General features: G+C 44.1%; 1 protein-coding gene across 2 annotated transcripts in view; it reads left to right on the top strand.

Moving 5' to 3' along the window:
* SMPX (small muscle protein X-linked) overlaps nt 1-21,011 on the top strand; it is a 54,419-nt gene that overhangs the window by 17,067 nt on the left and 16,341 nt on the right. For both annotated transcript variants that reach the window (XM_080794993.1, XM_080794994.1), the window contains exon 4: nt 4,112-4,260. In XM_080794993.1, the coding sequence (XP_080651119.1) occupies nt 4,112-4,246 (135 nt within the window). In that variant the 3' untranslated portion in view covers nt 4,247-4,260. The remainder of the gene's footprint in view (nt 1-4,111; nt 4,261-21,011) is intronic.

Here is a 21,011-nt window from a genome sequence, read left to right as displayed (position 1 = left end):
GCAGAAATGAGCTTTTGGGACTCGTGGGGTCTTAGGTAGGGGTTGGATCTAATGACTCAAGGTCTAGATTGGACCTTGGAGTAAGTTTCTCACGGAAACAACATTGTGGGGGACCAGTTAGGCAGCCTGGCTTGGCTACAAGGTGTGTTAAGTAGGATTTTGTGGGTTTGCCACCTTTTGTCCCATAGTTTGGAGGGGAAAATGGAATCTGAAATAAAAATAACTTATACAGCCACATGTTGAAAAAATTATCTTGTTTGCAAACCTGGAATAGTTTATGTATCTAGTTTTGGGATTTGTTGCCTAGCCTTGCATTAAGATAATCACTGTATAAAATGGAGATCATAACGTACCATCCCTGAACACAACAGGCCACCTCGATCATAGCCAGTAGCTCCCTGGTCTCAATCCTGACACCGTCTCTTATATGAAAAGGATGGCCCCCAGTAGGAAGTCATGATCAGCCTCTGGCTGTCTGACAAGGCCTGTGAGCACTGGGTGGGTCTCCAGCCCACCTATGGTCTCTGTGAGCCCTTGCTCTGCTCACAGAGCTGGAGCCCACTCTCCGTCTGCTCAGCCCAGCTAGAGTCTGGCATGTGCCTGACACACAGGTCTTATAGCCAAGTCCTTACAAGCAGGGCTCATCTTTTGGATAAGACAAGGCAGCTGCTTGCTTCGAGTGGCTTGAAAGGCACTGACAGGCCTCCACTCTGCCTCCCACATTTCTCTTTTGACCATCATTCCATCATTAGTAAGTCAGAAAATAGCATGTTGGGGCTTTCTGTTAATTATTTCCCTCTCCAACTTGTCCCTTTCACAAGATGCAAACACACTATTTAATTCCGGCCCCACTCCTTCCTAGCTGTGAGGCCAGGGGCAAGGTTTTCATTCCTTCCCTCCCTGCCTTGGGCCTCAGTTTCCTCAGCTATAAAATGGGGATAACAGTAGCAGATTTATAGGGTTGGTGTGGGGATTAATGAGTTAGCATGTGTAACTCAGAATAGCTAGCAGTGTAAATGTTTGCTCTTAGTACTAAGTCCTCGGTGTCGGAGCATGAATGAGCAGAGGAGAGGTTGGGGAAAACTCAGCAGAGTGTCTGCTAGTAAAGGGGGAGATGAAGGAAAGATAGCAGAAAACGGTTGACCATCCTGGCAAATTTTACAAATGCTCTGTCACTCCCCAGGGGAATGTTTCCCCTGACAACAACCATTCCTGAAACTGGCAAAGGCGCCTGGGCTGATAAGCCCTTTCTTGAGCTCTCTTTATTTCAATCAAAGAATGTCTTCCATGTCCCTTCTCAACTCAAATATCTGTGTACAGAAGAAAAAAATGTACTCTGTATTAGCCAAATGGAGCCATCTGGAGCCCTGTTTACTCATGCCTTTATCAATTATAATTCTTATAATAAATTTTAGAAGAAATGGAATCGGATTCCAATTTTTTTAAAAGACGAGAGAAAATTTGGTTAAGAATATGCCCCACCATTAACCCCTTCTCGAGTCAATGACATGTCCACTTATTGAATATATCCACTTATAATTTCCATTATATGTGACCATACTAAATTAAGTGCTAGAAATCTTACCTTATTAAAAAAACAGTGTACTGAGGTTTTATTAACTTGAAAGGGCCTGATATTAAATATTATCATCCTCTATTCATGTATGTTCACATAATACGTCTTTGCACATAGACACATAACTACACACATTGGCTTTACGCATTAAATGTGCCAAAATAGCACGTTTTGATATTACAAACACAGTGAATACGATGTACCCAGGAACTTAACAGAAGGAATTGGAAACATTTTTCTTCTTCATACTTCTTTATTAAGATCTACCCACCTAACAACCACGGGAACATTCGTAAGTGAGGAAACGTTTTTCATTTCGCTGCTACACGTATTAAAAAAACCCCAATTTATAGCCTTGTTTCAAACCTCTTTCCAAAAGCCTAGCAAAGAAGATTTTCGAATACCTGGTCCTCGAAGTGGATATTTAATAGTTTTTTTTTTTAATTCATTTGACAGACAGAGATCACAAGTAGGCAGAGAGGCACGCAGAGAGCGAGGAAGAGAAGCAGACTCCCCGCCAAGCAGAGAGCCCGATGCGGGGCTCGATCCCAGGACCCTGAGATCACAACCCGAGCTGAAGGCGGAGGCTTTAACCCACTGAGCCACCCAGGCACCCCAGATATTTATAGTTTTAATGATTCCTTCTAAATCTGCATTTATAAATGATCAATGTGTGTGCGTGATAAAAGGAAGCTGAGCCTATGGCTTTGTACGTTGGCCTGAGGAAGTACCGTTTTCCAAATATTTATATCGGGTACAGTCTGCACTGAATTACTTTATCATTTTGTGTGGGAGACACATTAGCTCTTTCATCAGTGCTCTGCCAAGATTCAAAGAAAATGGCCACAGGAAAAACCATCAGTTCTTAGGAGAACAGTACCTCAATATTTTATATTTCTACTTGCCCCTCAAATGGACAACTCTGTAAAGGACATGCCTACCACCTAACTGGTTAGAGGTTGGGAATCTTAAACAGTTGCTTCCTTTTCCCTTTCGGTTCTAGACATTTTGAGAACTAGACCTAGGAGCCAGATGGGGCCAAAGCCCAGCATTAGCTTTAATACCCAAGTCACAGGGCTGCCTGGTTAGGCTGGCAACCAGTAGGGGCCAAGGGTTTGAAGCAGAGGCAAACGTGCGGTTTCTTCCTCCTCTTCCCTGAAACTGTACTGTTCACTCGGTTGCTGGCCGAGCAGATGAAGCCCTGGCAGTCCCACACTGTGACTGTGTCAGTTTGGGTCCTCCAAGAAGCCGGCATAACGATGGGTTTAGACATGCAAAATGTTTATTGGTGAGACCGCTTTTAAGGAAAAGTGGGAGTGTGATTAGACCCATGATGTGGGTGAAGAGGAGAGGGGCAGAGGGTGAGGGTGAAACCTCTTAGACGTTGCTGTGGGTCTAAGGAAAATTCTCGAGCTCAATTTCCTCCCCAGGAGTCTCTTGTCTCCTAGGAACGGGCCGGCCTTAGGATCCTGTGACTCTCAGTCATTGGGCAGGAGCAGCAGTGGGAAGTGTGACCTCAGTGTGGTGATGGGCGGGTTGCGGGCGAAGCAGCTGGGGCCAGTCATTTAACTACCCTCCGGGGAGAAAACTGATCGGGGAGGCGTGCTTTTGTGGCTGCCACGGTGATCAAGTGTTCTTCCAACACCTTCCCTCTAGGGCCAGAGAACGCCCCACCTCTAGCATACGAGGAATGAGCTAATAGGCAACTTTCTTTTGTAGCAATGACTTGGGAGTTCTAAGAGCCACACATAGCAACTGAGCTCGTTGTGTTACAGTCACTGTGAATGTGTATGTTTGGCGTGCATACACAGAGGCATATATTTGTCCTTATGGTACATTCTTGGGATTAATCAGCTCAACAACAATGGATAAGTGCACACATCTGTACCAGGCATTGGAGGAGCCACAAAAAAAGCATAGGACGTGGTCCTGCCCTAAAGCGGTAACAGCATAAAAACATTAACTAATAGGAAATTGGAAATCGTTCCCAAAGCTGGGAGAACTGGGCCTCCTCTGTTGCTGCATCTCATGCCACCCACATTCAAGAAGGTTTTGCTTATGTCAATATCAGTTTGTTTATGCTCCCCAGAGATGTTGGAACAAAGGCTGGCAGCTACTGCATTCCCACTGAAAAAATTTTAAGCTTCTGGACTAAGTCATTGTTAGAGCCAACTGTGCGCTAACATTGTACAGATCTCTGCTGTTCAGGCATATCAGGATCCAAAGAGCCAAATTAAATTCATTCTCGTAAGGTGCTTCTCTTGGAAACACACATCTTAACTAGCCTAATTTTTGTTAATTATCAGATGCTGACTAGTAGTCTTGTGTCTTCTAAGTCACGTGGAGATTACTTGTTTTCTTCTTCCAACCTTATTCCATATTAGTCTACAAACTTCAGATCTTCTGGAAGCTTTGAGGGTGTCTCAGTAGCAGAGGAAGACGCAGATAGAAGTGACGCAGCTAGAAGTACACTTTGGCAGGGACCAAATGCCTTTTTCAGTGAGCTGATCCCTTCTTGCCTTTCTTTCTCTTCAGGGTGTTCCTCCTACCTCAGATGAGGAGAAGAAGCCAATGCCCGGAGCAAAGAAACTTCCAGGACCTGTGGTCAATCTTTCAGAGATTCAGAATATCAAAAGTGAACTGAAGTATGTTCCCAAAGCTGAGCAGTAGTTGGAAGAAAGAAGGTGAGTGAAAAATTATTTCCTTCCACTTAAAAAGACCGCTGTGAAATGGATTAAGGAAGCCTTCCACAGAACGGGTCTGGAATTCTGGAAGCATTCATTAAGTACCAGGGCCTTCAGTTTAGACCAGTTTTTCTGGTGCAAAGGTTTTCTGGTAAAGCCAAGCTTTGGGGCCCATCATATCTCATAACCAGCCAGAGAGCCATCAAGGATGTTTGCCTGTCAACTCCTTTCTGCTCACCTTTGTGGCTGGGGGAGGACAGGGTTGGGAGAAGGAAGATGCTTGGGAGGGGGCCCTGAGGAGTTTGTGACTTTGGGGTCCAGGGAGGGCCTCCGTCATTCCATGCCTTGGTTTCCTCACCCAAATGCCAGAAAGAGTGATGAGTTAGTCCTAAGGAGAGGCTCATCGGAGCAAGGTGCTGAGGAGTTCTGGAAGCGTAAAGGGGGTAGAGACCAGTTCAGGCCTCGAGACAAGTAACCCAGGTGTGTGTAGAGCAGACCACAGGAACCCAGTGATGACTCAGAATGTGCGTGAAGGAAGGGCAGGCTCAAAACTGTACCTGCCACCCTCCTGAGGACGCAGTGCAGGCAGGACCTGTGACCTGATTTTCGTTGTTACTGGATCTGTTCAATGATGACCCCTCTGGTGAGAGCTCAGCCCTGAGCTCCATCTGCAGACCTGACGCGTGTGACTTCTGCCAGCAGGGGGAGTATGGAGCTGGCCTGGCCTCTCTTCCCAACTCTCCTGTGGGGGACCCTGCCAGCAAATCCATCTTATCCAACGTTACTGAATCCCACCATGCACAGCTTCTTCTTTTTCTTAAGCGAGGTTTAAGTTTAGGAGAGAGGAATCTATACTGATAACATAAAACAGGTATTTATCTGGCGGACTGCCCCTTCATTCGTTCTTCAACTGACTCATTTCTTCAGCCAGTGTTTACTGAGCATCCGCTACGGGCTCAGCTTGAGGAACATATTAATCATATTCCAAATGCCAGCTACTGTGTGAAAAGTATCGGATCCACTGCTTCTGTTAAGCCTTATCATATCCGCTTATCGCTCGCATTCTTGAGATGAATCCTACGGAGCACTGGTTTTCCCCATCTGTCCTGCGTCCTCAAGAGGGTGTGTGACTTCAAAGTCAGTGCTGTCACTCACTTGCTATGTCACTTCATCCCTTCCTCCCACCACACGTTACAGAGGGACGGCACTGTCCGGGTGGGCTTCAGGGTGAAATCCTCCGACTGTGTAGACAGAGGTAAGCACAGCCCTGGAGCCCTGCTGTGCCTTCTCCCGTAGACATAACGAAGAAGAGAATGTTCTCTGAGAGAATCCCACGTGTAGGGGCAATGCTACTTGTGTCATACTTACGTTGGCTTACTAGGACATTTTCAAGTCAGTTCTGCGCTAAAGATTTCTTTATAGGACAGAGAAAGAGGAGCTGTTTGGAGTTAAAAATCACACAACAGTACCTAGAATTTTCAGCACAGTTCCGTAAAAGAAAAAAGGGGTAAGGATAAAATACCGTGGATTCTCTGACTGTAAGAATGAATCCCAGGAACCTGGTCAGGGACAAAGTGATGCCAGCAGGAAGTGACCTGAAGTGTGGCTACACACACTTGTTATTATTTATGACAGAATGAAACAAATTGATGATGAAACTCATGGCACTCGGTCCTGCTCATATAGCCAAGCTGGGATAAAATACTCCAATAGGCTTGGGACGAAGCTGCAGAATTTAGCTGTGAGAAAGCCCAGGGAAGGGAAATTAATGTTCTGTAGTATTTATTATCCTCACCCAACCAAGGCCAGTTAGACACATGAATCTGTAATGTAAACTTTAAAGGATTTTGCTTTTATGAAATCCATGTTGACCTAAATTTAACTCCAGTTACAGTTTCAGAAGAACATGGTTTTGAAGATTCAAAGGAATGCGGTTTTAAAATGAGCTCAGAGAGGATCTTATAGTGTTATCTGGCAGCGATTACAGGAATGGGGAACAATACCAACTCGATAAAGTATCAGAGAATACCCAGGACAAGTTTTTGTTCCTTCGTTTTCTCAGAGAGGACTTTAATGATTCTTCTTTTCCAAACAAACTCTAATAAGGTGAAACCACTCAGAGAGGCCTATTTTTCCTTACTCTTACCCTACATTGTCAGGGTAATTGATCCGAATTCCAAATGAGCACCGTCATTGTTTTAAGCCAAGGAATGATTTTTATTTCTTGTAGGAGAGGTATTAGGTTGGTTTGCTTTTGACCTATCAATTCTTCTCCTGCAATTATGTCAGATTTTGAGACTTCCATGGTCATGGTTTGTAGTCACAGAGGGAGAGCATTTTTTTAAACATTGATCGATTCAGTGGATTCCTAAGCAGTAAATATCCTGGACCAGCCATCATGTAGCCCCTTACTGGTTGGACTGATTTCCTCCTTCTTGGGCCACCACTTTGTCACCTACCCTCACCATGTCCTGTTCAATGATTTGATCAAACAGATTGTTGTCTGAAGTTTGAGTAAGTCCATAGTATCACACACTGTGAATATCATGCAACCCAAAGCTCAAAGTCCAGGTTATAACTATTACAGTAATTCAACAAATAAGATGGACCAGCATGTCCTTCCAGCTGAGATTAGTGACTCCCTTTAAGTGGGATTTCAGATTCTTTCCAGGCCCTGTGCCATGGCTAGAATTGTTCATGGAAATTGGTTAAAAATTTTATGGAACAGGAACCAAAAAGACAGTGACTAGCCAGTTAGGGATCGGGAATCACGGCTTTTGGCAAAGGACTTAGGGGTTGGACCCAATTGGGAACTGGAGCCAGACTACACAAGGACAGCATGTACTGAGTCAAGACCAAGAGACATGGTAGTATCCCAAATGGTACCCTAATCCAGGCTGGTAAAGGTATGGGGCAGGTAGGGTGTTCAGTCATGTACCTCTTGGGATTCTCCTGGCTGTGATTTAAGGTGGCCAGATGGTAATTTAAGCAAGGCCAGATGAAGAGACAGGACCAGAGGCAATGTCTGAAAACTAAGAGCCCTCCAACACTCCTGTGCCTGCTGTCTGGGGATTGATCAGGAATCCCCCATGTTTACAGTCAGAAGACACCATTGTTTGCTTGTAGCTACAGCAATGCCACCTCAGACTTCATAGATAGGGATGTGGGGAACCAAGAGGACTGCCCAGTGCTTGTGTCCAGCTCTCTGTGTCCATTTCTGCGCCTCTCAATCCTCAGATCAGACTACAGGGGCCCTGTAAAGAACCTTTATGACTAGCTTCTATACCATGGGCATTTGCTTCATTCTGTGCTAAGATATATAGAGGTCATACTTGGTGTCTGCTCTCAGGACACTTCGATCTTGGTGGAAAACAGGCAATTCAAAGAATTAGACAGTGGGGGCACCTGGGTGGCTCAGTTGGTTAACCATCTGCCTTCTGCTCAGGTCATGATTTCAGAGTCCTGGGATCAAGCCCCACGTTGGGCTCCTTGTTCAGTGGGGAGTCGGATGCTCCCTTTCTCTCTCTCTCTTTCTCTCTCAAGCAAATAAATAAAATCTTAAAAAAAAAGAATTAGACAGCAGCTCAGTGATTCAAGAGCACCCATGGCTGTTTATGACCCCCTAAGTACGCAGTAAAGATAACCAGTGTTATGATTTATGACAGGGGAAACTCATGATGATTTTGGTTCAGGGACAGTTTGAAGGAGGTGGTGGGAATGGAATAGTTTAACAGAGGCTGGGAATGAGCTTCTGGACTTATGGAATGCCCAGAAAATGATTAATAGACAAGCCTAGTGAGATCAAAGAACTCCTCTAGGGCAGTATCCTTAACCTTCTGGAACAGAACAAAACAACATCCTATGACCAGCCCATACCATCTCTTGTCTTTTTTCCAGCAGTAAAAGAACTCAGTGATAAAGAATTGGAGAGGAACAAAATAAGTATTAAAGTGTTAGCCATGCAGCAGTTAAAAAAAACTTGATTAACAAGGGTAAACCCTAAGAATAAGCCTACAGTTACATTAATGAGCATAAAAGAGCAGCAATCCAAAGTCCTTGGACTGATGAAGCCATAAAAAGAAACTCATTCTGAGGTTGCAAGAATTCTCACTCTCTGTGGTAGCCATTGTGGCCTGCCCACATGTTGCGTCTGCCAGACTTACTGCTTACCCACTACACCAGGCTTTCAGAACGATGTGAAATTTAGTGATTCTTAATAATTACTTAATAGCTTTTGGCCATGCATGTAAGTGGAAAAACTGTGGACTTAATCCCTATTTGCCATTAAGAACTGAGGAAAGTATCAGAAAGGGAGACAAACCATAAGAGACTCTAAACTCTAGGAAACAAATTGAGGGTTGCTGGAGGTGATGGGTGTGGGGAGGATGAGGTAACTGGGTGATGGGCATGAAGGAGGGCTCCTGATGTAATGAGCAGTGGGTATTAAAGAAGACTGATGAATCACTGACCTCTACCTCTGAAACTCATAGTACATTACATGTTAATTAATTGAATTTAAATTTTAAAAAGGAAAAAAAAAAGGAACTGAGGAAAGCACTTGCATTTTTGCATCAGGAAGACTTCTGAGGTCAACCAGTGGGCATTGGACCATTCTCTGAGAAACACTGTGTGGTAGGGCAGTGAGAGTGAGTTCCAATGATCTTCAATGCCTGTGTAGCCATACATAGCCCTGTGATCTAGAGTTGGCCTCTATCCCATGCCCCATGTCAGCTAATCAGCCTTGCTTTTGGATTTTGTGGATTTGAAAAGAACCACTATAATGCCCTGATAGAGGAGGTATGCCTTCTTCCAACACTCTACCCCACCCCTAGCACCTTTTGGGTATGCTGTTACAACACTTCCAGAGTGATGTATTGGTTTTCTTGTTTATACATTCTTCATGATGCCAGGATACAGCTTCTTAAAGGCTGGGGTGGAGGGTACCTGATCCATCATGAGCACACAAGGCATGTCTATAGAATATTACTGGTGCTGTGACCATAGCAAGTCTGGTGACCCCTGGAAATGTGTTCTTGTGACTTCCTGAGTCCTTGTGTTCTCAGGAAGATTACTACTCGAAATCAAGACTAGCTCTTCTTACAAGATCTGAAAGTAACCCTGTTGACCATGATCAGTAAAGGGCTCAGAAATTTGACTTGCATTCACTGATTATAACTTCATTATTCCTATAGGAAACTGAAAAATTAGGAAAATGTCAACTCTGGCTCATAGTCTTCAAAGGGGAGGAAAAATATAAAACTAGAAGAAAATAATTGAATTATCAAGAGTTATTTCGGTTTATCTTTCAAAGACCATCTAGGTCCAGATAAGACATATTTACCAAACATTCATCGAAGGAGATGTCATTTCTGCTTGAAGAGAACATAAGTTGTTCATTATTCTTAAATGTTAAATATTACACATCATCATTGTTCCTGCTGATTCAAGGGCTAATTTTGAGAGTGTTGGCAGGAGGGCAAATTGATGTACCCAGACGTTTGATGAAAAGTGCATTTAGTACCTAACACCAGACCCCTGAAGTGCATGATGCAGAAACTAATGGAACTGAAGGGAGGGATAGAGAGTTCAACAATAATAACAGCAATTTCAATACCCCACTTTTTACAATGGATAGAAGTAGACAGAAGATCAAAAAGGAAACTGTCTTAGTCTTCTGGGGATGCTATAATGGGATATCATACACTGGGGGGGGGGGGCTTATAAATAACAGAAATTTATCTTTCATACCTCTGGAGATTGGGAAGTCTAAGATCGGGATGCCAGCAGATCTGGGGTCTGATGAGGCCCTGCTTCCTGGCCATTTTCTCACTGGATCCTCACACAGTGGAAGGGACAAAGGAGCTCTCTGGGGTCTCTTTTATAAGGGCACTAATCCCATTCCAAAGGGCTCTACTCTCATGACCTAGTCCCCTCCCAAAGGCCCCACCTCCTAATGCCATCACATTGGGATTACTGGTTCACCATATGAATTTGGGTGGACATAAACATTCAGTCTACAGCAGAAATAGAACACTTGAATAATACTATAAACCAAATAGACCTAAGAGACATCAATAGAATGTTCCACCCCAAAACAGAAGAAGTGCACATGGCACATTGTCTAGGACAGGCCACAGGTCAGGTCATAAAGTAAGTCTCAGTAAGTTTAGAAGGAATGAAATCAAGCAAAGTATGTTCTCAGACCACAGTTGAATGGAATTAGAAATCAGTAACAGAAGGAAGTTTGGGAAATCCACAAGTTGTGGAGCTTAAATAACACACTGATGAATGACCAATGAGTCAAAGAAGAAATCACAAGGGAAATTTTTTTTGAGACAGACAAAACCAAAAATACAATATCCTTGTGGGATGCAGCAAAAGCAGTGCTCACAAGGAAATTTACAGTTCTAAACACATACATTAAAGAAGAAAGATCTTAAATCCATAACCAACCAATCAAATCCATATTAGCGCTCCATTTGGGGAAAACATGTTCTAGATTATCTTAAACCTAACTGATTTCTATGTATGTGGCAGATGATTAAATTGATGTGCACATGGAAATATCCTTCCTTTCAAATGGTGAGATGTAATACACTTTAAAAATCGATTTGTATAAATACCATAACAACAGAAGGTGGGATCATCAAAATAATCACCCTTAAGATCACCATTTTAGCATTATACTCAATTTGATAGCTGCCCCTCCAGTTATTTTCTTCTGAGTTTACATGTTGGATACAGTACAACCAAGTTGTTAACGATATGGGATTTGGGGTTATTGGGTCATGGAAGGTTTGGTCCCATTACCTTTGACCTTTGCAGTTTGGAGCTCAGGGTCTCTATTCCCTCATTTCATAAAAAGTAGGAAATGGTGTCTTCCTCATCGGGTAGTCGTGAAGGATCAGGGAGATGTATAGATTAAAGAAAGCATATGTGGGCATGGCACCTGGGACAGGGTAATTAGGCAAAAATGGAAACCGGTTCTGCTTTTACTTTTTCTTACATAGCATCACTTACAGCACGTGTACGATTTCATATCTTGCTTTTTCCACTCTACATTTTCCCCTAAGAATATTTTTTATGCTTCTTTGTGGTCTCCAGAATTAAGATGATTTATTTCTCATAGTGTTTGGCTTATCATAATTTCATAACCTTTTCCCTTTTCCAGAAGACAAAGGACTGATTTATTGTTGTATACAGAACTAAATATTTAAAAAAAAAAAGAAAGAAAGAAAAGAAACACCTCCAAATATCTTCTCTGAGATTTCCTGGAAATTTTTGCTTTAATTTTAAAATGCTTCCCGCTTTGACTCAATTACAGAAGCTCTATTCACTTTCTTGGAAGGAAATGGCTTTATCCTGAAAATTTTCACTCTCTAGTGGAGCCATATTTCTTTTGATTTGTGATGTTCTTTTTTTTTTTTTCTTTTACTCTCCACTTGGTTAGGATAAAGATGAGTTCTGCTGTGGTTCTGAACTGCATCAAGGTCTTATTCATTTGTTTTCCTGACCAGCAAAGCTATTATTCTAAGCCCTGGTTACAAACCGTTTGGGAGCAGAGTGCTCTTGAGGGTGAACATAAGAAGCCTTTGAGCTGATTGCTTTAAGAGCCTCTCCACAGCAAACACACAAACGATATCCGATATCCAGATGGGTTCCATTAAAACAGAGATCTGGAAGCCTTGTGCATGAGCCAGTGGGAGGGAGCTGGAATTGGGGAGCAGATCTGAGAGTAGAGAAACACACAACACTGTAGAGCCTTGGACACTAGCACGTAGATTTCCATGGGCTAAGGGATGGTGACAGCTGGCAGGACTTGCCCTGCTTGCAACACAGGGAACTCATGACCCCATCTCCATAGTCTGGGGATTGGTTGGGGCGGGGCGGCAAAATCTGCAGACAGCTTGAGTTGTCACACCTGGAAGGAGGTATGGGTTTGGGCTGCTATAGTCACCAAATGCAAAGACACCAGGGATGGTAGGAAATGTCCCACAATGCCCAGGATGGGCCCCTCCCCCAGCCCAAAATAAACAATGATCTAGTCCCAAACTGTTAGTGGTGCTGAGAGTAAGTAACCCTGATTTACCTGGTTTAAAGGTTGACGTCAGGACCGACTTTTTGCAAACTTACCTTTCCAAACAATCAGTGTGTTGTATTTTACAGAAATGAGAGCATTAATAAAAAGAATAATAATTAATGGCCCAGTATTTATTATCTCTTTACGGTCATCAGAGACTGAGGAATAAAGATAAAACCCTCTTAAATAGAATTCTTTTGTCAACTGGTAAACAAAATATATTTATGGCATATGGTATATATGGAATATTCCCGAGTTGTAGTATTAGGCCTTAAACACAACTATTTTTGTAGGTTATTTTTTCATCTTAAATATATCAGGAAGCAGTAGGTTATCTTACCAGCTCATAAAGTCTTTTAAAATATGAATGTTAAGCATTTGTGATAATCAGCACCAATGTCAATGTCATTTTTATTGCCCTCATTACCATTACTATATGTAGTATGTGCTCAGGGGATGCCCGATGCATGGCTTGTGCCTCATATACATTATCTCATTCACTCCTCACGCTGACTATGTGGGGTATATACAATGCTGCCTGGGCACTTATGGGGGAAAGAAGACTAAGAGACTTTACAAACTTCACCAGGGTTACCACGATTTTAAGCCACAGAGGTGAGATGCAAACTATCATCTGTCACACTCCGCAGCCACTCCTTTTAATCACTGTCACCCAACTGTATTCTTTTTTTTAAAGATTTTATTTATTTGTTTGACAGAGAGAGTGATCACAAGTAGGCAGGGAGGCAGGTGGGGGGCGGGGGAAGCATGCTCCCCGCCTAGCAGAGAGCCGGTGCATGGCTTGATCCCAGGACCCTGAGATCATGATCTGAGCTGGGGGCAGAGGCTTTAACCCACTGAGCCACCCAGGTGCCGCACCAACTGCATTCTTTTAACATGTTCTCTTAGTTGTATCTTCCAGGCTTTGCAAATATTTCACTGTGTTAGGTCAGAGTAAAACAAGCAAAGGCTAAAGAGACTACAGAAACTGTCACCTTCACAAAGAGGTGACACTGTAACTGTGACACGTTGCTTTATTCATTCGTTCCTTCGTTCATTCATTCATTCATGCATGCATTCATTCAGTCAACAAGCATTCATTAAGTACAAAGCATGTGCCAAGTGCGGAGGATATCAGTGTTGTCAACTCAAATACGAATCAGACTGTCTACCAGGCTTCAGGTGAAGGCACAGAACATGGCCGAGGAGCACAATAATAATGTGCTCTTCTTAAAGGTCTTGAAAAAGTGGAAGGGTTAACACCCATAAATATCAGAGAGAGCATGAAAGAGAGAAATGGAGAGAAAGGCAAAGGGAAGGAGTGGACAAGGAAAGGAGAAGGGGATGGGACGGCAGCGACAGTGGCCATGCTGGGGCTGACACGGCGCCGGCTCCGTGCTGACAACATGGCCCCAGAGGAACGCCAGGCCTCCGCAGTGGCCGCCTTCGCTCCTCTCTGGGGATGAGCGAGGGCTTGGCAGGCATCTCTGTGTCATCGGTAGGCAGCTGGCTCCTACCCCTGAAGGCTTTTCTCTCGTTCCCTCTCCCGCTGTGTGCAGCCCACACAGAAAAACTGGGGAAGTGAATTCCAGGCTGTCTAATCAGGCTTGGCTGCATCGTGACAACACTGCTCGTTTTAACTCCCTGCACACGTTGTGGCATTTGAGAAGGAGAAGCAATCACGAGGAGCAAATCAAGACTTGCACATTTCCCTTGTACTCCCTCGCCACCGCTCCCTGCCTGGGAACTGATCATTCCACACCCTCTGGTTTAGGGCTTTATGCAGATGGCGAGGTGGTGGCTGCTTTCATCCCAGGCAGGGTCCGGCAATTGGCTTCTCTGGGAGGGAAATTTCTATTAAGCAGTCGACAGATTGGAGTCACTTTTGTCCAGGCAGGTGGCAGAAAGGCTGCTCGGAACGGTTCATCTTGACTGCTGGAAAGACAGCAGAAAGCAAGCGGGTCGCACTGTCCCAGAGTCATGGGCTGCCTTCTGTAGAAAGGATGGTGGCCCTTCCTCCCTCCCTCCCCAGAAGACCTGCCCTGACACGTAGCAGGCACAGCCTAATCCTCAGCAAGGGATACACACAGCGCACTGCCTAGCTCTCATCTCACCCCTGATTCTGGACGCGGATGATAGGGATCATGGCTGCCCTTTAGTTCCAGAGGCAGTGATTAATTTTTGAGAACTTACCAAACAGGTTTATTAAATTCTGAGTGTTCAAATATCCATTTATTTAGACTCAATTACCTTTCATCTTTTAATAATTTTGTACATGGGCTACTTGGAATTTACTTTGGCTGAATTAACCTTTTTCTTCATAATGTAAGTTAACAGCATGAACTAGATTTCAATGGGAAGGTGGAAAGTACTGGAATGATTCACGAATTTAGTAAGTGAACACCCGGGCACTTACTACAGGCCAGGTAGCGCTATGTCGGAGGGAGGCCCTACATGGCAGGTGCCCTCCAGGAGCTCACGGGTCAGGTGGGTGACGATGATAGAGGGAACCTAAGCATGAATGAAGAAAAGACACAGGCTTTGGATGTTGGTGGTGAAGATTCTAGAGAGGAGGTGGAAAACAGATATTCTATTGAAAGGAGGTTGAAGAGCAAACACGTTAGAGGTGACTCGAGTGTAGGTCAAGGCCCCAGCTTTGCTTGGTCTGTGATTTGGCATAATTGCTCTGTGTCTTTGTCTGTAAAAGGAGGAAAAGTAGCTACCTCACAGGCGTGATTTTGCTCCCTACCCTACGGACATTTTGCAACGTTTGGAGAAATGTTTGGTTGTCACACCTCAGGGGAGATACTATTGGCGTCTAGTGGGTTGAGGTCAGGGATGCCATTGACCGTCCCACAGTGCTGTCCAGGGCGGCTCCCCACAAGAAACGTCAGTCACGCCGAGACTGAGAAACACTGAATTGCACGGTGTGTCTGAAGTCCTCAGGCCAGTGGTAGCTATGATTACTGACGACAGCATGTCACCACCGGTGACACTAGATGTACTAGAGTCAGGCAAACCTGCGCTCCACTTCCAGCTGTACCACGTAGTGCCTCTGTGACCTTGGGCAGGTTGCTGCTTACTCTAAGCCATATCTATAAACAGGAGCGATAATACCCATCTTGAGAGCGAACCATAAAGACATGGAGTGGACTCAGATGGGGCACCCGGCACGAACCAGTGTTCACAGAGTGTTCACTCCCTTCGTTGGCCCCACACCTTGCCTATAGGCTTTGTCCTCTGCCCCTTTCTGCCAAGGGCAGGGATCCGTCGGTTGGTCGGTTTTTAAATGACATACTTGCTAAAGAGTAGCTCTGCATCTTTTGCCAGGGAATAGGAAAGAGCTCACTGACAGTGAAATCCCATTCATTGGCTGTGACTCAAAGGTGCTCACCGCAGCCCCTGTGGAAGCTTCCAAGAGGCTCTCTTTCTCAGCAGCGACCTACCCTGCAACATCTGAGCTTGACCTGTTCAGACGTTCTCGGCTGCACGGACACTCTTTCTCCTGGAGGAGGCACTGCAGTCCCATTTTTCAAAACATGCAGCAGCTCCAGCTTCCCAAGCCCTTGTCTCGGCAGTACGATTACCAACATTTTCACTCGAGCACTTTCATTTTGTTTTGGAGACTTGAAGGGATTTCCACCCCCCCCCCCAACCATTTTTAAGCAGCAAATACATCTGGTTTGTAATTTCAGACTTTTCCCCGAAGAAAATCAGTGTAAGAAACATTTGGAAGGTCAAGCTGCCATTCTACTATCAAGGAACAGGGAAACAATGCATTTGAGACACCATTTTATGGAGCATTTCGAACGGGCTTGATGGCCAAAAAAGAGGCATCTCATCTTTTTAGGAATCTTTGGTGCACAGACTATGTACAGTTGGGGTCTGGTCTACAAACAAAAAACAAGATCCGTTTGAATCTAAACATCCAGAAAGTGTCCTGGGTGTCTTCTCTATGACATCCTGTCCTGGCTTTTGCCTCATTCACATCCAACTTACACCCATTCTTACTCTCCAGGAGTGTTCTCTCCCTCTTCCTGATGTTACTTAACTTGATCATTAAGTAATGTTGACTTTGCAATAAGAGTGAAACAAGCAGGCAGACATTAACAAACACAGGAGCCAAACTACATGGCAGCTCATCCACTGTGAATAGGCCACTCACGGTGGGGTGGGGGAGCATCAGGAGCCAGGCAACAAGGCTTGTTCTGGAGTTTAATGGCAAAAATGAAATCACATATTTTAACAATTTAAGGCTAATAGTAGCAATAATATTAACAAGCCCTTGCACTTGATTTTAAGAATTCCAAAGTGCTTCTGTGTTCTCTTGTGAGGCTCACAAAAGTTCGTGAGACAGGCAGGGCACTGAATTTGCAGGTCCTTCTCATGTGACTTCCAACTTCACACAGGGTAGAAGACTATGGGATGTGTCATCATCTCCTTCCAGAGAAAGTTTACTTTAAGACTAGTTATTAACCAAGCCTAGCTAAGTGCATTTATAAAAATGGGTGTGATCTCTTTTAATCAGAAAAGTAGGATTACCACACAGTCCCCAGAAGGTGCCAAAGAAGGGTTAGTTACAACCCACACCACGGGCCAGAACTGAACAGGCAATGGCTCTGATTATAGGTAGGAGAATTTTTCTCATGGACATGAAAAGAGAGTTAGGATTAATCTATCTACTTCTATCTATAAATATAACTCAAAGGAAATGTACTATCTGAACTTTCATCTCTATGTATGGTTTTCTTGCTGTCTCATTTTAAAAAATCATATTGTATCCTTCATTTTATTTCTTTAATTTTTTAAAAGTAGGCTGCATGCCCAATGTGGAACTTGAACTCATGACCCTAAGATCAAGAGCAGCATGCTCGACTGACTTAGCCAGCCAGGTGCCCCATATTGTATACATATAAACATCACACACACACACACACACACACACACACACACACACACACACAGATTTGATCTCAGATTTGAAAATCAGGTTGAAATGTCTTCATTTCAGAAAGACCAGGTGACAATTGCCCCCGGGAAGACTCCAGTTTAAGAAACCCCGAAATCACCGCCCTAAAGGTAAACTCTCCCAGAAAGCTCTCCATTGTCACCATCAGCCAAGAAATGGCATCCTGGATTCCCAACAGAATCATATATGAAGTTTACTGCTGGTTATCTGTCAGGGGAGAGAGAGCCTGGGAATCATTCTGAGCCAAATCCAATTCAATTATGGACCAATTATAGACCTGCTTCCACTGCCAGGAATGGGCCACACCACCAACCCAGCTGGTTTCAGAGCCCCTGGCTGGCAGGGACTCCCCGTATGTGGGTAGAGGAGCTCATGGTTCAGAGAACACAAATTTGCCGAGAGAGTTTGGAGAGCAGCACAGATGGCAAATGCCAGTGTGCCCTCTGAACCTCCTCACCATCTCACTACCAATCTTTCACACTTGACTCCAGACTCTATTTTCCCTCGTGGGTGGCACCCTTTCTCACGATGTGATCAGATTACAAAATGCCAAGAGATGGCAGGCAGGGCTTTGCTCCCCCACTCGTGGTCAGCCCATCACGATCTTGCAGCGCTGGCCATGGTGCTAACGAGGAACACAGGGCCTGGATACCCACGTCACCACTGACAGCTTCACCAAACATGTAGGAGTTAAAATGCCAAGAAACTTGAGTTAAAAACTTGTGATAGGTGAAAATAAAGCTATCTCTATTAAAAATGAAAATGACTTTGTGAAGTTCGGCTGGCACTCCCAGCTGACTGACATCATTTCAGGTCCATATTCTAGCGTCCAGCGGCCTTGTTATCCCTCCAGGCTGGCTTTGCGCATCTGATGTGCCAATTTAAGAAGCAAGCTCATCCCTTTCTTTAAACTGAAATCTTGAGTAGAGTGGGGACCAGCCAGCACCAAGGACAGCATCCTGTGGTCTGTGGCAATGGAAACCCTTTAGATGGGCCTCCAGCAGATTCTCACTTTCTCTGGTGTCGGCTTCACATAGAGGGCTTCCTGAAACTCAAACTGCTGGGCCCCACACCCAGAGTTTCTGATTCAGTAGGTCTAGGGTAGGTATGAGAATCTGCATTTCTGACAAGTTCCTGTGGGCTGCTGCTGCTGGTTTGGGGACCATAATTTGAGAACCACTGACCTAGAGCCACTAACCAAGATTGTTTAGGCTTAGTCATTCGAAATCTCTAACTAACCCATCATCGGGTCCACAGTTTTATAGCTAGTATCCAAAGGTATAGTGAGAAACTTGGTCAAACTTCTTTGCTGAAATTTCGATACACAAAGCATCAACATAGCAACAATCATTAATGTTTATGACAGTGCTTCTGAGGGTCAGGCACTGTGCCAACTATTTTACCTTGTGACTCTTAAATGAGTGAGTATACGTAAGAGCTCCATTTTGCAGGTGACAAACCTGAGGCACAGACAGGTTATGTGACTTCCCCCAAGGTAGCCCAACTAGACAATGGGGTAAGTAGGAATCAAATCCACGCTATCTGGCTTTTAACCTTTTACGCCAGGTCAACTCCCCATGTGGCAGATAGGATAAGCGCCATGGAGGTGAAATGTGTTGTGTAAATTCAGAAGGAAAAAAATTTTTTAATATACCAATGTAATAAATGCTGTTTATGACTTCTTTAAATTTACATAGTCTTCCAACGTATTAATACCCTAATAAAATGGATGAGGAATTCTGCCAGTGGCATCAACTCACCTACCAGTCACTTAACCTGATTCAGCGTTAATTTCTGTAACCGTTAGACACTGTTACAGTGTCTAATCAGACACTGTTACAATCCAACTGTTGGCAAACTAGGGCCCACAGGCGAAATTCTGCCTACCATGTGGTTTCCTTTTTAAAACTTTTTACTGTGAGATAATCCTAGATTCACATGAGGTTGTAAGAAATATTATAAAGACATCCCCGGATGCAGTGATTGGGAAGAAAGAAGAAAAATCACTTTTCCAATCTTTATAGAAATATTTCTAAGGAAGGCTTTGTCATGTTTCAAATATATGCAGAGACCAAAAAGCCAGGTTTGATAATCTTCACTTAGGTATACTGTTAGGGCTATCCAGGAAGTAGAAAGAAAACACAAAAGAGGTTCCAAATTTGAACACTTTTCAAGTCCAACACAAGACATGACCAGGATCACAGCTACTTGGCTGACTGATAAGCAACTGTATGTCAAATATTATGACATAAGAACTGAAGCCAGTTTCTTTCTGAACAACTGAGTGCCCAGGTCTTGGGCTTTGGGTGGGAATCAGTTGTTTGTTTGTTTGTTTGTTTTTTAAGATTTTATTTATTTATTTGACAGAGATAGATCACAACTAGGCAGAGGCAGGCAGAGAGAGAGAGGAGGAAGCAGGCTCCTGGCCGAGCAGAGAGCCCGACGCGGGGCTCGATCCCAGGACCTGGGAACATGACCTGAGCCGAAGGCAGAGGCTTTAACTCACTGAGCCACCCAGGCGCCCCGAATCAGTTGTTTTTATTCTAGTTATTATAGTCTTGGAATCAGGCAGCAGTGAATTGCTGGGTACAGTTAGACCTGAGGTCCTCAGTGTGGGCTGCACCCTAGGATCACCTAGACTAAACTAACTAACCCAATGAACTAAATCCAAACTAACCCAATGAACTAATCACCTAAACTAACCCGATGAACTCTTTGAGGGAGGAGTGTATTTCACAAGCCCATAAGGTGAGTCTAATGTGCAGCTTGGGTCAGAAGGACTGAGTTAGAGAATGTTTGTCAGTTCTTCCCAGGACAAACCAAAATGAAATGTTTCTTGCTTAGGAAAGTATTTCTTTGGTTGAATGTCAAGGTTGCTGGGGTGAAAGTCCCTAAGTGTGGGATATAGCCAAGCATTGTTGGAAAGGCCTGGAGCATAGATGTATACTTATTCATAGGGTGATCCAATGGTGAGCCACAGCTTCTGTTTGGGGTAGGGCATGTGGAAGAGATAGTGTTATCCAGAATGCCATTGAGTCCAGAGCAATACCCATATTGAAGACAATCTCATCCCCTCTAGTGAGTGTGCTGTGTGCCTTGTCAGTGTTGTGATGTGTATTTAGCCAGCCATATTCTCATAGGTCAGGGGACCATCAGTGTCACTTAGTCCAATCCAGCCCAGTAGGTCCTCTCTATACTCCCTGCTTTCCGGATATGTCCCCTGCACTGGAGAGTCACTTGGGTTTCACTGTGAATTCAGCAACTTTTAAGCCCTGTCCCAATCCATCTCACTCTAAAAACTGCCAGGTTGCTGTTCTCTCCAAATAATCCCAGTTGCACCCTTTGGAGTGACTCATTAAGAGGAGAGTCCAAGTAAGTCCCATTCAATTGGAGTTTCTTTTAACTTGTTCAGTCTTTGGGTGTAAACATAATACAAGGGGGTTATGTTTTTTGGTATGATGTGCAAAGCACTAATCGCTGAGTGCTAAACAGTTGTACTGTAAGCTTTGGTTCAAGATCAGTCAGCTATGTTGGCCTGCACCCACAAAACTGAATCCATGAGTTCTCAAGACGCCAGGTCTCTAATGTCTGGCTGCTGAACATTTCAGAAATGCTCCAAGCAGTATGTTCCTGTGGCTAAGGATCTGGGTTTTGACATAAGTGCCATTTTTTGTGCTTCCCACCAATAACACCTATTCATTG

This window comes from Martes martes, assembly GCF_963455335.1.
Source record: "Martes martes genome assembly, chromosome: X".
NCBI classification, from domain to species: domain Eukaryota; kingdom Metazoa; phylum Chordata; class Mammalia; order Carnivora; family Mustelidae; genus Martes; species Martes martes.
The sequence above is the reverse complement of the archived record's forward strand: the minus strand, read 5'-3'. Positions and strand labels throughout refer to the sequence as shown.